Source organism: Phascolarctos cinereus, unplaced genomic scaffold, assembly GCF_003287225.1.
Source record: "Phascolarctos cinereus isolate Bilbo 61053 unplaced genomic scaffold, phaCin_HiC Scaffold_7;HRSCAF=346, whole genome shotgun sequence".
In the NCBI taxonomy this organism is placed as follows: domain Eukaryota; kingdom Metazoa; phylum Chordata; class Mammalia; order Diprotodontia; family Phascolarctidae; genus Phascolarctos; species Phascolarctos cinereus.
The window spans coordinates 16527670-16545119 of record NW_027556180.1 but is presented as its reverse complement, the minus strand read 5'-3'; the positions used below and the strand labels follow the sequence as shown (position 1 = coordinate 16545119).

The 17450-nt window shown below is 42.6% G+C and overlaps 1 protein-coding gene across 1 annotated transcript in view; it reads right to left on the bottom strand.

The window, feature by feature from the left end:
• GMPS (guanine monophosphate synthase) overlaps positions 1 to 16459 on the bottom strand; it is a 62628-nt gene extending 46169 nt beyond the window's left edge. Inside the window, exon 1 of the mRNA XM_020988910.2 lies at positions 16330 to 16459. Within this exon, the coding sequence (XP_020844569.1) occupies positions 16330 to 16356 (27 nt within the window). The 5' untranslated portion in view covers positions 16357 to 16459. The remainder of the gene's footprint in view (positions 1 to 16329) is intronic.
• Between the last annotated feature and the right edge of the window lie 991 nt (positions 16460 to 17450).

The window sequence follows — 17450 nt, the reverse complement described above, 5'->3', positions numbered from 1 at the left end:
TGTGTCTACGTACATGTTTATAGATATGTGCATGTATCTCCATGCTTAATTACAGCCTTCTTAGGACGACGGGGGGAGGGAGGGGGAAAAAATAAAGTAAAAAATACACAACAGAGAACAAAAGAAAACCAACAAGGAAGCAAAAAAAAAAAAAGCTGGGCATTTTTTAAAGCAGTGTGTAGTATTTGTTATATGGGTTTTCTTGCGATGGAAGTGTGTTGTTTTATACTGAATCACTGAATCCTCTCTTATGGTCTGCTGTGTACATGGCAATGTCTTTTCTCATTTTATATTTAAGTTTAAATTTAAAAAATTTACCAAAAAAAAGGAAAAAAGAGAAAAAATGCAAAGTAAAGGAAGCCCCAGATCAGAAATCCTGATCCCCTCAACTGATCAGGTTCTCCCCCTCAAACTAACTCACATCTAATTACTTTGTAGCTACTTGCATTTACTCTTTTCACACTTCTATATATCCCTATGGTCTCTCCCCTCAGAATGTAGGCAGCTGGGTGTCCCAGGCCTAGAGTACCAACAGGTTGGCTTTTGGCCCAACTGCTGGGACTGCTTCATGCTTTATCCTCGTATACCCAGAACCCAGCACATGGCCTGGCAAACAGTAGGTGCTTAATAAATGCTTACTGGCAGACTGATCACATCCTAATACTTCCCCCTAGATCCCTCCTGCCAGATCCTCCCCTGACCCTGTCATATGCATATTATCATACATAAAAAACTTTCAGAAACTCCAAAGGAATTCTTCATTTAAATGTTTGTATTTATCACTTATTTTCTCTAAGTTGAGGGTTATGGTTAAAACTGGGATTCAGACATTCACATAATCTTAGGTTTCATTCTATTTTGGAATCATACTAAGGGGAAAGGAAGGAAATCATACAAATAAAATAAATGTAAAGAATCATTTCCTTTGTTTGACATGTTAACTGCTTTCATATGCACAACAATCCAAGGTCATGCAATTCAGCCCAGAATCCCCAGACATATAAAACTATGAGAGTATGCGATGGTGTAGAATAAAAACTGAATTATTAACCGTGAACACAACATACAGGCAGATTCCCTCAGCAGAATATACAAACACGCCTGTTAACAAACTAGAGACATCAAATTTTTTTTAATGTTTATTAAACTCCTAGTAGACACATTAACCTTCTACGATCATCCCCCTGTAAGCCTTATTACTTTTATTACTTAATTGCTTAATCTTCGCTGAGGAGCAATTTAAAAAACCAGAACAGCCATATGAATTGTAGGCCAGCTAGCCTGTGCAGTAGATAGAGTGCTGGGCCTGGAGTCAGAAAGACTTGAGCTCAAATCTGGCTTCAGACACTTCCTAGCTGTGTGACCTTGGCTTATCACTTAACTTCTGTTTGCTTCAATTTCCTCAACTATAAACCGGGGATAACAGCACCTACCTCCCAGAGTTGTTGTGAGGATCAGATGAAGTCATATTTGTAAGGAGCTTTGCACAGTGGCTGGCATGCAGTAGGTGCTACATAAATGTTAGCTGTTGTTACCATAAGTTACAGGGACATAAAACGTGAGCTTCTTATGGAGTTCAACCTGATGACTCCATCACCAAACAGTGACGGAATGATCTGGACCTAGTCCAGCCAAACATAGCTCCAGGATTGTAAAAACTGGTCAGCCCTTAGCTAACAAAGCCCAGAGCCGAGTTTCAAGGCTAAAACTAGAAGAGTCTCGGAAATCAAACAGGCTCCACTGACTTTCTCGCTCCCAGGAGAGATCCCTCCAAACACCCAAGTCGAGATGCCCAATAAGAAGCCGGAGATGTGAGACATTTAAGCTGGATAAAGTTAATCTTTACAGAGTTGATAACGGAATGTCCAGGGATCTTAAAGAGCCTTGGGAGATACCCAAAGTCAGTGGGTATAACCTGAGGATCCAGCAAGAAAAACAGAAAAGAAGCAGTCAGAGGAGGAGGAAAGCCAGGAGGCAGCAGTGTTAGGAAATCCTAGAGAGAAGAGAGTATCATGGAAAAGATGGCGTCTGACAGAGTCAAAGGCTGCAGAGAGGAAGAGAAGGAGGAGGAGGGAGGAAAAGTCACAACTGTTTTACTGGACTCAATGTGGTTTGAGATAAGTGAGCCACTTAGTGGGGCCCAGAAACCTTGTCACAGTCAAGAACCCCACTACTCAGAATTTTTTTTCTTCTTTTTCAGAATTCTTAATAACTGGAACACAATTTACCTTTCACCTTCTGTGGGATAACTGTTCTCTAAGTAAACATGACACAAACAGGACTTTGGGGGACGTTAAATATATTTAAGATGGTGTGCTGGCTACACAATAGTTTGCAGTTTCAAATATATGGAAAGAACCTTTAAGTCCTAAAGCCAGGGAGTAGAAGAATATGCAATACTCTCAGGATAGGAATGAGGACAGCACAGACTCTATATTGCAGATGAAATTCTAACAGGTAACAGAGGAATCACACACACTCATGCACACACACTGGGAGCTAAAAAGGATCTCAGGAGAAATAAAGCTGATTTTCATGCTGAAAATCTGCCCTTGACATCCAGCTTTTTTTCTACATTATTTCATATTATTTTAGAAGGGAGAATGTCACCAGTATTGACGCATTCTCCTGGGACACCTCTATACAATGCACAGAATGGTCTGGAAAATCCTGATTTATAGGAAGGAATAGACAAACCACTGTTGTTTAATCATGAAAGAGGCTTATCTTCTTATTCATGTGTGTATGTAATAAAACTGCATTTCTTTTTAACCATGCAGCCTAGTCAAGGTTCCAGTGTAGGAGGTGTGACCTGCATAGGTTATAAGCAACTGCATTCAGGGGAATAGGATGTACTCAAATTTATCCAGGCCAAACCTACAAAAAATTCAAAAACTGAGAGTAAATCCAACCTCCATCCAATCTCTTACAGCAAAGACCTATCTATCTATCACTAGTAAGATACAAAACTGGATGGATTCCTTTTCCTTTTACCCTGCCTCCCTTGTGGGAAAAGCAATCAGTGTCAGAACTGGGGGAGAAACTGAAAGAGCTCCTACCCTATTGGTCAGAGAGTGGTGGAGCCGTCCCCAGAGCACTCATACCATCCCACTTTTATTCTTTTATATAAGTATCTCTTGATAAAACTTTTACTTTCTGAAAGTAAAATTTAAAATACCAAGAAAAAAAATAAGCACAATAAAGCTTTAAGATCAATATATTTGATAAGACTATTGCAGCTTGTGGTTCAGGAAACTTTAAATCAACATCAAACTGGTAATTCACTGGTATCAATGCTGATTTGGAGAATCAGTAATCTTCCAGACAGAAGTTACCTTAAAAGAAGATTCTACAAATATTAGTATACCATGGCAGTACCCAGAAATTTCCTCATGATACTAAAGGTATTTTCAATAGCAATTACATGATAGTAAAAAATGTGAATTTCCACATTAACTAAGGCATTCAGGAATGCCAAAGAGGGGCTGCCTGGGGCTGCCTCCTGGCTTCTCACAAGGGAAGTAGAGAGGAAAGATTTCTAACTATAATTGGCAATAGGATTGAGAGCTAGAAGAGACCTTAGAAAGCCTTTTGTAAACCCTCTCATTTACAGATAAGAAAACAGTCCCAAAGAGGTCACCCAACTCTGCCAAGTTAGAAACGTCACAGATGCCTAATTCTAACTCAGCTCATAGGACCATGGATTGGGAGCTAGAAGAGGCCTGAGAGATCTTCTGACTCAACGGCTTCATTTAAAGCAGAGAAAATGGGCGCAGACCCCCAGAAAATTCCCAGCAAGGCGGAGCCTCAAGCCCAAGGCCCCACAGCCACTCCAGGGCTCTTTTCGTCTGCGGAGGCCACGTTCAGAACTGGGCCCGTGATGAACACAGTGTCAGTCATCACTTTTCACCATCCCTCACTCCTAGACTAACTCCAGCCTCCTTCCAACCCATCCTACACATCACTGCCAGCCTGTGTTCCAAAGAACAATTGAGCCTTTACTAAAAAATTATCCCTTGAGAGAAATACCTTATCCTAGACCTACCTATCCACCCATTTTCTTAACCTAATTTATATGAAACAGTTTCTTAAAAACTATAAGCTGCTGGGGCAGCTAGGTGGTGCAGTGGATAGAAGTACTGGCCCTGAAGTTAGCAGGACCTGAGTTCAAATTCAGACTCAGACCAAACACTTGACACTTACTAGCTGTGTGACCTTGGGCAAGTCACTTAACCCTAATTGCCTTTAAAAAGAAAAATATAAGCTGCTAAAATTGAGAGGAAAAAATAGCTTATCTATCCTATACTAAAAAAATCATCTGAGCTAGAAAAAATAACAAAGTTCATTTAGAAGAACAAAAAGTCAGGAACTTCAAAAAAACCAGAGGGGAAAAGATGTAAAGGAAGTAGATTCAGCAGAATCAGACCTTAAATTATAGAAGGTGAAAGCACTGCTGAAGTGTAAAATGGATAATTTTTATTATTTTAAAATTTTTCTTGTATAAATAAAACCCAAGCAGCCAAGGATAGAAGGAATGCAGAAAATTGGGGAAAAAACAGACAATCTCTCAGATAGAATGTGATTGGGTTGGAATATTACTGTGGTGTAGGAAATGATGATGTGCGTGTGCGTGCACGCGTGTGTGTGTGTGTGTGTCCATGCTTAATTGGAGTCTTTGGGGGAGGGAGGAAGGGAGGAAAAAAAATAAAGTAACAAGTACGCAGCACAGAACAAAAGAAAACCTACAAGAAAGGAAAGAAAAGGGGTACAGCTTTGAAAACAATGTGTAATATTTATTAAATAGGTGATATACACTACAGGAAAGTAGCAGAGGAAGGGGATAAGAGAAGAAGAGGAATTGATGGAAGGGCAGATTAGGGGAGGTAAAAATCAGAAGCAAAACACTTTTGAGAATGGACAGAGTGAAAGGAGAAAGAATAGGATAAACAGGAGAATAGAATGGAGGAAAATACACAGTAATCGTAACTGTGAAAAAAATTTTTACAGTAAGTATCTCAGCAGCAGCAACAAACAGCAACAGTATTTCTCAAATACACAGAGAATTGAGTCAAATTGATAAAAATAAGAGCCATTCCCCAATTAATAAATGGTCAAAAGGGTTTTCAGACAAATTAATCAAACCTATCTATATTATATGAAAAAATTATCTAAATCACTATTAATTAGAGAAATACAAATTAAAACAACTTTTAAGGTACCACTCCATACCTATCTGATTGGATAATCTGACAGAAAAGGAAAATGACAAGTGTTGAAGGTGATGTGGGGAAGTTGAGACACTAATGCACTGTAGAGCAATTCGGAACTATGCAAACCATGTATACCCTTTGATCCAGCAACACCCATTACTAGGTCTGTATTCCAAAGAAACAAAAAAGAAAAAGAAAAAGGACAACACAAACAAACACACACACACACACACACACACACACACACACACACACACACACACACATATATATCTCAGCTCTTTTACTGGTGATAAAGAATCGGAAATTGAGTGGACTGCCCATCAACTGGGGAATGGTTAAACAAGATATGGTCTATGATTGTGATGGAATGCTATCATACAATAAGAAATGACAAGCAAGATGATTTCAGAAAAACCTGAAAAGATTTATATGAACCAATGCAAAGTGAAGTGAGCAGAACCAGGAGAACACTGTACACAGTAACAGTAATACTATATGCTGCAAATGACTTAGCTATTCTCAGCAATATAATGATCCAAGACAATTCCTAAGGACTTACATCCATCTCCAGAGAAAGTACTGATAAGAGTCTGAATGCAGATCGAAGTATACTTTTTTACCTTTTTTTTTTTCATTTTTCCTGAGGTTATTTTGGACTGTTTTCTTTCACAACACGACTAATACAAAATATGTTTTGCATGACAGCACATGTATAACCTAATGTCAAATTACTTGCCTTCTCAATTTAGGGGGAGGGAAAGGAAGAAAATTTTGAATTCAAAGGTTTTAAGAAAAATGTTTAGAAGTGTTTTTACATTTAATTAGGGGAAAATAAAATATTAAATAAATGTTTTAAAGATCAATGGTTCTAGAGGCAGCTAGGTGGCACAATGAATACAGCACCAGCCCTGCAGTCAGGAGGACCTAAGTTCAAATCCAGCCTCAGACACCTGATACTAGCTGTATGACCCTGGACAAGTCACTTAACCTCAATTGCCTAGCCAAAAACAACCCCACCCCCACACAAAAAAATCAATGGTTCTTTATTGCCTAAAGGCTTATTCTCTTATCATTTCATCAATAATTATTTATTGGGAGAACATAGCTAGAGCATAAATAGTAGAATAGCAGACAGAAGACCCAGGTTTAATTGAGTTCAACTTGGACAAGTCATTGGTTCTTTCCCTGCTGCCGACAAATATGCAACTAGGAGGCATGCAAAGGAGACAATTCCCATTGAGGGTATCAACCCACTGTGGAAGCCATCTACAATTACTTGCCAGTCTTATTCTCTGCCAAGTTTAATGGGCAGAGCCCTAAAAGTTCTTTTCTGCATATACTGAAATTAGAAAAAAAATTATTAATTCATTCCAGTTATTTTATATGCTTTAAAATGCAACCTTGAAAGAATCTGCATATTTCCTGTATATAACAAGTAATACCCGTAAAAAATTTTAAAATCTAAATACAGTAATTAACCAGAATGTTTAAGGAAAATATTTTGATTAAATTAACTTTTCAAGTTAACTAAAGATTAATTAGAAAACCGTTTCAGTTTTAGTCTGTTTCTTATCTCTCAAAAAAGTTGAATGGCGGAAAATCCATTAATTACAGATTACAAGTAATTAAGGTTTTACTATATATAAAAATGTAGTCTTCCTGGATTAAAGTCAGGTAATTGTTTTATAGTACTTTAAAGAACCCTTTTAGCTCCTTTTCAGTGTGTATGGGGCTCAGGTTTCAGTAAAAGACACCCTGTCCCCATCTGATCATTCAGAACATTCTGAGTCACAGCCTCTTATTCCCTTAGCTCAGATCAGTCCACTAAAGCTTCTATTAAGTGCTAGGGGTGGGAGAATCCCCCTGTGAAGCACCCAGTCACAGCCTATCAGGGAGGAGGTGTGGCTGGACCTCACCGGGTCACCAGCTTCTGTCCAGTTAAGCAGCTGGCACTGGCTTCTTTCTTTTGACCTTTGAGATACTGGTGCCAAATGTAATAAATAGCCATTATTACTTTGCATTAACATTATAACTTTCTGAATACTTGCTTTCTATTAAAAATCAACGCTTCTTCAAATCTGACTGTAAATAGTTTCTTGCTTGGCATTATGTCTGAAAAACAAGTTGTTGTTTTTTTCAAAGAATAACCTTCAAAAAGTACAATTTCAGTCAACAGAAAATCAAGATTGGAAATACAGAAATTCACTTGAAAGATATTCATAAGCATATTTAGCTTGCAAAGTAAGATACAAGCCAGTAGGTGGTACCACAGTGCACAAAGTGCTGGGCCTCAAGTCAGGAAGATCCAACTTCAAATCCTGCCTCTGACATTAGCAGTTTGACCCTGAGCAAGTCACTTAACCTCAATTTCTTCATCTGTAAAATGGGAATAATAACAGCACCTACCTCCCAAGGTTGTTGTGAGGCTCAAACAAGATAATATTTATAAAATACCAGACACATAATAGGCATTATTATTATTGTACTGCAGCCATACATTTGTATATTATTAAACATAACAGGACAATACCTAACGGATCGATTAAATGGAGGTTTTAGGAATTTTTTTTGGTCTCAAATCTGCTGAATTTGTGAAATGCTTCTATTCCACCTCTCTCAAGTCTTAATAAAGTCAGTATTCCTGAAAATACTTTAATCTATTACTTCAGCTTAGAAGTGACCTATGAATTATTTCCAAAGGAAAGAAAAAAAACCTTAGAAGTTAAAGCAGTAAAACTGTCAAGCTTTCATGAATATTATAAACTTTGAGTCCATTTTTACAAGTGATACTACTGGACTCCATAAAAATCACCTTCATGCTGTTGAGACAGATAGTCAAGGAAGTCTGAACCACAGCTCATTTGCTGGAGAAGCCAATAATGTAATAAAATCATTTTTATTAAGCTCGATAGAGCTGGTGGCTTTCTGAAGACCCTTTTCTACCGCATATTAAGCTGCCTCATTTTAAAAAATTAGTTAATTGCCTCATACCAAATTCACAATCACTTCTCAGACCCCACGAGTTAGAATTCACACTCCAGAAATCAGCAGCAGTTTTTTTACAGCATAGTTAGCAGTGTGTGCCATCCAGACCAATGGACACCTAGCCCAAGAGGTGTCAAACCTGCAGTGTGGCCCACACCACTCCCAGACACCTGAACTAGACTGAAATGTAAACGCGGAATATTTAACAAACTTATGAAAAATACCATAAAACAAACAATATTAATATGTTGTTTTCTAGGTTAATCTGTGGCCTGCAGGGCTCCTTCTGTAGGCTTTCCTGACGCCCATTTCTGCTGGGGTTTGATACCCACTGCCCTAGATTATATCACTCAACAAAAGCTTTCCTTCCTCCTCTTGCAGTGTGGTCTCCTGATTAAGAGGCTTTCTCATCATGTAACCATCATAAGCTTATATGAAATATTAACTTGTTCTCCTACCAATAACCTATTGCTGAAAAGCCAATATTTCCCTCATATATCCTCATCGATGGTTAAGGCAGTAGCATGATGCAGTATTTTTTTTCAAGTCAGTTGTAGCACTAACTGCATTAAGTTCCTTCGTCTGTCACTCAGTATTTGAGAGTCACCACAATAAGGACCTGAGAGCCCACCAGGGTCAGGCATTTTTCAAGATCATGAAACTGTCAGAGAAGATCTACTTCGGAGTTCTTATAAAAAAAAAAATCAAGCCACTTTCTCACCCAGAGAGGTTACTTCCCTAATTTAACACAGTACTCTAAAAAGAAAAAAAAGTGTTTTTTTCAAGTAGGAATTTAACAAATGTGTCCAGGCCCATAATCACTATGAAGAAAAGGTCTCAAAAGAGGGAGACACACACACACATACATACATACACATACACACACACACACACACACACAAAATCTTATTGAGAATTATAGTTCTTATTAGTTTTTTCCTTCTGTTCACTTATATAGCAGTTTTCTTCCAAATGAATAAGTTCTTATTGTACTAGGAAGAAAGAAGTAAGAATATAACAAAATCAGTCTAGCTTTCATGCTATTTCATTCAAATCATAAGAGGGCAGGATTAAATGTTTATGGCATCCTATTAGAAAGTACACAGTCCAAATGATTCATCAACAAAAGTTACCTACTGTGTGGACAGCCAGTGGAGATGCCAAAACAAAAACAGAAACATCTCCTGTCTTCAAGGAGTTTACATTCTATCCAGAGAAACAAGATCTATGGGGATAAGTGATTGTGCCTAAGAAGTGCTTTACAAAGTAAATACAATGTAACTAGGAGGGAGGTGGAATCCACTGGGGAAGATGAGGCAGAAGGAGATTACTCATGCCTACAGAAATGTTTGCCTTGGGAAGGAAATGGGTCAGCTCATCATGAGAAAGAGGGCTATGAAGGCCTGGAAGTGAGATGACAGGAGGAAGAAATGAAAAGAGGCAGCTCAAAGTGAACTGGCCTCATTTTTTTCCCCCAACAAACTATGGAGCAAGATTCTCAGAGGAGCCACAGGAGGTTTTAGGAGGAATGCAAACACTTGGAAAAGCCACTGGGATAAGGTCTACAAGGACTGTCTTGCCACCGTGAGAGCCCAGGGGAGGCTGTAGAACATCAACCTGTAGAGGACCCAGTCCACGTGATTTAGTGACTTTTCTCCAGCTTCATTCAGCACCTGTGTAGGAGTGAAGGCAGGAGCCGATGGGAGTGATCCAAGACAACGATTGGCTGGGCAAGATCAGCAATATAAAAACAGGTAAGGGAGTCCAGGACAGCTTGAGATGGAGCTAGTACACCAAGTCTTAGGTGTAGCCAGCAGAAGGCTGCCTCAGGGAAGAGGGCCTAGAGGTCCAAGAACAAGGTTTGGGGCTGCAAGGCAGGAGGACAGATGAATCGCCAATTCTGATCAGATAAGAGAATCTCCGAGTTTATGAACATGAAAGCAGCGCCACTTGTGGGTGACGGAAAAAACAAGGGTGGGCACAAACATCGTTGTGTGTGGCTGAGGCAGAATGGAGGAGTAGGTCACGGAAAATGATGACACTGAATTGTGAAATTAGGGAGTACTAACATATCTGTTAAAAGGTCAGAAACTGTGGAAGAAAAAAAGACTGTGAACCAGGCATTAATCTCACTGAGAAAAGGAGAGTGTCCTGGAGGCTGGCAGACAACAGAGATTCAGGTATAGACTGGACTGGGTGGGTTCTACTGTCCCTTCCAATGCCAAGATTTTGAATTCATTTCTCTATCCTACAAAACAGGCTGTATATGCATAAAGGGAAATCCTCCACGGCTTTGGAGGAGACTTCACTTCCCAAGAGATGAGACAAATGGAAATACATATACAGCTGGAAATACGAAGGAGAAATGCAATCAAGGAGTAGAGAGCACTACAGTTCCAGCACCACTTGCTTGATTTCAAAAAGAAAAATAAAGGTCAAACTATCCCAAGTTAAACTTGGTGCCATTTTAGTAGCTTGGGGAAGATAAATTACTTATGGACTTATCTTAAATCTTTCTTGTTACCACAAACCAATGACACAACATACATTCAGACATAAAAACAAATGAAATTGAGGCAGCTAGGTGGCCCCATGGATAGAGCTGGTCCTAGAGGCAGGAGGACCCGAGTTCAAATCTATACTCAGACACCTAACACTTACTAGCTGTGTGAGACCCTAGGCAAGTCACTTAACCCCAAGTGACTCACCAAAATGAAAAAAAGAAAGAAAGAAAGAAAAAGAAATTGACCGGAACTATAAATGGTAGAATTGTCTGCAACCAAGAGGATTTATTTACTAACAGGACCTCATCAGGATGAACCCTAGAGGCTGATTCTGGATACTAAGTGTTTCCAAATGAAACTTAATGGTTCATTGTTTACATTAAAATAATCTTACCATTTTGAATTTTAATCAAATGAGACTTCATTAAATATCATGCTTGAAGAACAGGGTATTTCATTTGACAGAATTAGCATATACCCTAACAGCAGGGATAGTTTTTTGCCTTTCTTTGTACTGACAGCACTTAGCACAGTGCCTGGCATACAGCAGGCCCTTAAATGCCTCCTCACTTGATAAGGGCTCATATTCATAGAGTGGTTTATTTACAAAACTCTTTGCTGACAGTAACTAAGGTAGGAAGAGTAAGAATTATTATTCTCAGGGTTTTTTTCACAAGTGCAAGAAGGTAAGTGATTTTCCTACAGTCAAGGCAATTATCAGAGCTGAGACCCAAGCCCCAGTTTGTTGGCTCGGATCCAAGGCCCTTTCCAGTCTATCAGAACCAAAGTAAACAAGTGTTTTTCTTGGGAGAGAGGAGGGATAGGAAAGAAGGGAGGAAGAGGGAGCCTCAGAAGGCCCTAGGGGGAGGAAGCCTCCAATGCCTTAAAATCATTCATCATGATTCACATCAATGGAGAGTTCTAAGGAAAGCTGACAACAGTTTACTCCACACACCATTAGAGGAGTAGGAAGATTTCCTCGTGGTTTCCCACAAATCTTTGTTAGGAATTACTTTGTATTTCATTAAGCAGGATCTTCAAAAAGTTTTCAATACCTAAAAGGAAACGTTTGTCCTTTAAAAAAAATACTCCAAGTAACAAGTTTGTCCTCCTCATTCAACAATAACCCTGTTACTGGGAGAATTTTCAAAATTTCCAACTTTCTGCAACACAATATAACTGAAAGCAAACCAACAGCAGCACATTCCCTGTGTCTTCTGACTCACTGAATTCAGTAAGCCTTTATTACACACCTCCTATGCTCCAGTCACCGCAACAGCCTGGGAATCTTTGGAATTGAAGGATAAGACAAGACTAAAGCAAAAAGCCTTTGAGACATCACTTGGAATCTGAGCACAATTCGATTTCAATCATGGACAATTCATTTATGGCACTTAAGGGGCACCAAAGTGGACAGAGCCGTGGGTCTGAAATCAGGAAGACCTGAGTTCAAATGCAGCCTCAGACATTTACTGGCTGTGTGACCCTGGGCAATCCACTAACCTCTGTCTGCCTCAGTTTCCCAACTATAAAATGGGGCTCACACTAGTACCTCCTAAAGGTGTTGTGAGGATACATGAGATAATATTTGTACAGCAGTTAGCAGAGTGTGTGGCCCATAGTAAGAGCCACATAAATCCTACTTAACGTCCACGTTTCAGTTTTCTCTCTATAAAAGTAAGTTTGATAATATGTGGACTTCTTACCTCTGACATACATCTGATTACATGTATTATGTGATCAGAGTAAGTTTCTATATACTACATATCCTGATACTGAGCAGAATTTAAAGTTTCTATTTTGTAATTTGCAGACTTTTTTCCCCCACCAGACCAGTGATAACGCAGGAAGAAGCCCCTGGTGAGGAACCTGATGAAGAAGGATCCCACACCTGTATGTCTCAGAGGCTCCACCTGAACCCACTTCAAAGGTCAGCTCCAATCCACCAAGCCAACTGGCCCTTCATTTCGAGATTAAGTAGCTCAAAAACCTTGCACATCATCACTCACCTATAAGCCCTCTATACAAGAAATGTTTAAACACTTAAAAATATTCACATTCCATAACAGGCCTAAAGCCTTCTATGCAAAAAGCTACAAGAATCTTCACATGACATACCAAAATGATAGCTTTCTTCTAAAGTGAAGTAAGTCATCTCCATTGGAACAGAAGTCAAATAAGGCACAGAGACACTGGCCCACTGTCCATTTACCCAATCTAAGTTAAATAAGGAATCCAGGCCACTTAGCTCTCAGCCCAGTGATCTTTCTACTAAAACAAGAGTTTTGTGGAAATTATAAATAATAAAAACAAAATTATAATCAGAGATTTTAATGAGTAACTAGGAATTTTATTCTGTGTTTTAATTCAAAGTGAAGATCTTACAGAAATGTCATTGTATTAGTTATAGCAGTCCCTTAAGAGAATTCACCAGTTGAATTTGAGTGGGAGATCTGCCTGGGCTCCCACTATTTCAGATCCTCTCTAGCCTTAAATACCCCAACCACTTCCCCCAATCTAAATGGCTGCAGTAAAGATGGAGGTCTCACCTCTGTGGTGAGAGACCCTGGAACTCAGTTTCCTCATCTGTAAAAAGAGGCTGAATTACATGCCAACATCTTTTCTGGCAGTACCTGGAACACAAGTGTTTTATCTTGGTTTAATTTGAGACTGGGAATCCCTGGTTTACCCACAGAGAAGGTAACAGCCAACTCTCATAGGCCCATCACACTGTAAATCAATGGAGAAGCCCTGACCTGCTGTTTCTGCTCTGAGCTTTAGGCAGCCTGGTGGCACCCCACTCCTCCAGGTGGTTCATCATTCTAGTCCCAGGTTTTAGTCACCCCACCTTAGCACAGCGCAAGCAACCCACCAGACTCAGCCTTCCCAGGAGAAAGGATCATTTACTCCTGGTGTGTGCCACCATCCCCAGCTGCCTGGCACATAGTAAACACTTAAAGTGTTTTATTTATAATTCTAGCTTATTTAAATAAATTTTAAAAAGTGAAATTTTAACATACCTGAAAACTCTATGGAATTTATGTAATAAAACTGTCCTGCTTTAAAATAGTGAATTAAAAAAAACCCACTGGGTTATTTTACAAAAGAATTCAACATCAACTTCCTCTGAATAATTTTTAAAACAGGCATTTTAAATGTGACTTAAGTGACACAACTTTAAGGAGCCAAAGCTGAAACGATTTAGTAATGACAATTCACTTTTGGGGATGGGGGAGGGCAATGGTAGGCCACTCAGCTCCCATTTCAACATCTAAGACTTTTTTAATAATAATCCTTGTCAACCTAGCTCTAAATAATTTAAAATCTTATCTATCAGTAAAATCAGGCCTTAATAACACTGTAAGACAACAAATGTCTTTAAATGGAGAGAAACAAACAATTAAACCGGGACACAACTATTTCAAAATTATTGAGATCTGGGGTCTTCAATGCTTAAAACTCATTTGCCTTAGAGACAGCAGGTGAGACATAAACACGATAGCACTTAGAGTCAGGAGCACTACTAGGCTGGAAGCCCCCCCGAAATGATTTCCGGGTTGTGTGATCTGTACGTTAATCACATAGTGGACAGAACACAATGGATCTGATGTCAGGGGACTTGGGTTCAAATTCTATCCTCTGACACTCCTAGCACGATACTAGGAAAGTCACTACACCTCTGGACTTTGACTTCCTCATCTGTAAAATGAAGGGTTCGTTGAACTAAACAGTCACTAAAATCCCTTCCTGCTGTAAATCTATAGGCCCTAATCATTTCACCTCTCAGATCCTCAGTTGGCTTATTTGTAAAAATCAGGGCAAAACTCTGCCTGCATTACTTCTCCTACCTGCAAACCTTCCACTGGCACATCAATAACACAAACTATGACCCATCCACACCTCGTCCTGATCAAGCCTTGTCTGGCCATCCTCAAATGCCATAAATCTCCAGAAGGGATCCCCAACCAAACAGGAAGGAAAAGGGCTACAAGCTTTTGAGGGGGAGTTTTGGAAATTAAATTAAACTAATAGCATTCATTCCGAGGAGGAGGGCAAACCTCCAGGTTTGGAGCAGAAAGATCCCTCTTTAATTATAGATGACTTATATGCACCTAAATTCTTACTGAAATTAATTGGAATATAATTGGATCTTAAAATTTTTCTTGTTCATTAAACCTATGAAAATAATAACAATGTGATGTTTAAGTTTGCAAAGCAATTCATGTACGTTCTCTGTATTGGCACTGGAGTTAGAGGGCTTCTGTTCAAACGCTGCTTCCAAAGCTGTACTTTGCAGGAACCTCAATTCTGTAAAATGAAGAGTTTGGCCTCTATGATCTCACATCTATGATCCTGTTATAATGTTAGGAAGTATGTACTACCCATTACTATTATCCCCATATTACCGATGAGCAAACTAAGGTCAGGTAAGTTATGTGACTGGCCATGCCACCTGGGGAGCAAGGACACACGGGGGTACTCGACCCCAAGTCTTTTCTGAAGTGACAGAGCAGACATATCTAGGCTTCAAGGTCCTGCCCACGTAGATTTCTTCAGGACCACATGCTACTTTTGTTTTTTTTTTCCAATACACGAATTAAACGTCCTCTCCTTCAATGCTTAATGGGCTTTGGCCCTGTGAAAAGCCTTGGCATCAGTCAGTGGCCCAGCGGGCGGCCGGAGCTGCTTTTCTGAAAGTTTCGAAGGACCCTCCAGGCCAAGAAGCCCAGACCGGACCCAACGCTAACTCTCAGCTCAGGGTTCAAATCCTGGCCCTCAGAGGAGGAAAACGCACGAAAGGAAGAAGGGCCAAGTGGATAAGCCCAGCTTCAGAGAGGAGGGGCCCGGGGTGCCCACAAGGCACGCGAGGGAGTGGGGGGGGCGGGAGCCTAACCCTGGGGTGTGGAGGGATCTGACGAAGGGTAACCCAATGGGGGGGATCCCATGGGGGAGGGGTCGAGGGAAGAGGATGGGATACCAGAGAGAGCGAACGAACTGTGGGGGTGGGGGGATGTGATGGGGGAAGGGGCCCCGACCCCACGGAGGACGCGGGATCGGAGGGAGGAGGGATCCGACCCCACGGGCTTTCCCCCTCTGCGCACCCCAGGCGGGCCAGGCGGGGAAGTTGGGTGGCCCCCTCCCCTCCCGGGGCCCGGCCCCCACCCACGTGCCCAGGCCGAAGATGGGCAGCCACGTGGGGCCCGGGCGGGGCGGCGCTCCGCACGTGGGCCGGGGCGAGCTGCAGGGCCTTCCCCGTCCCCCCCAGCCCCCCCGGGCCCGTCGGACAAAGCGGACGGGGGGAACCCCGCAGCGGCCCTGCCCCCTCCCCCGCCGAGCGCCCCCAGCTGGGCACCGGGCACGGCCCCCGCGGGCCCAGGACACGCGCGCCAGGCACGACCCCCCCCCGCGTCCGGACACAGACAGATAGACAGACACACACACACACACACACACACACACACACACACACACACACTCGCGCGCGCGCGCGCGCACACTCGCGCCCCAACAAAGCGGCGGCGGCGGGAAGTCAGGCAGGCCCCAACCGAGGACTCTCCCGTGGCGGCCGCCCGAGAAGCCCGGGCCAGGGCCGCGCGCCCAGAGCGGCGACGGCTCCGCTGACTGACCTTGGAGTCTCCGTTGCACAGAGCCATGGGTGCGGGCGCGGGTGGCACAGACGGCGAGGGGCGGGCGGCGGCGGCGCTCCGTCCGCGTCTCTCTGGGCCCCTGCGGGAGAGGGGGCGGGCTGGAGGAAGAGGAGGGGGAGGGGGCGGGAGGAGGAGGGGGCGGGGCGGAGCTTCCTGAACGCAGCCACCGCCTCCGGGGGCCTCCGCTGGGAGGAGCCCGAGCTCAGCCGGGCCGCCTCCTCCTCCCTCCTTCTCCTCCCCCCCCCACCCCCGCCTCCTCCTCCTCTCCTTCTCCCTCCCCCTCCCCCCTTCCCTCTCTTCCTCCTCCCCTCCTCCTCGCTGCTCCTCCTCCCCTCCCTCCCCCTCCTTTTCCTCCTTTACCCTCCTTCCTCCCCCTCCCTCCCTCCTTCCTCCTCCTCCTTTCCTCCTCCTTTCACCTCCCTCCTCATCGCTCCTCCCCCCTCCCTTTTCCACCCCCCCCGCCCGCTGCCCCTTCCCCCTCCCACCCTTGGCGAGGGGCGGGGCAGGCCGGTCCTGGGGGCAGACCTTTTTCGAGCCCCAGATAGGACACGCGGGACCCCAGGGTCCTGCGGGACAGCGGGGAGGGTCCTGCTCGGGACGGGCACGTGTTGTGAGCCCTAATTCGAACGAAGGGCTACGCTCTGCCCGGAGCTTGGGGAGCCTGGTTCCGATGCGGGGGCCCGTCCAGGCGCTGTGCCGGTTATTCATTGTCACGAAGCCCACCCCCACCTCTCCATGCCTTCCACTGAAAATGGCCTTCCGTTCACACTGTACAGATGTCTCACGTCCAGTTTTTACCTATGTGGGCTCCCCCACTAGAATGTAAGCTTCTTGAGGGCAGGGGCTGCTTCTCCTTGTATCCCCCGGGGCTTTGCAGTTTTCTGCACGGAGTACAGGCGTAATAAAAGCTTGTCGACTGGTTGACAAAGCCCCTCGTTTTGCAACTCTAATTAATAATAGCTACTTGACATTCATAATGCCTTTTAGATGCATTATCTCATTTAGACATGCAATTATATGACACAGACATGACTGATATATTGTTGTAGAGTTAAGGAAACAGGCTCAGGCTAAAATGATTATGCCACAGTCGCCTGTCG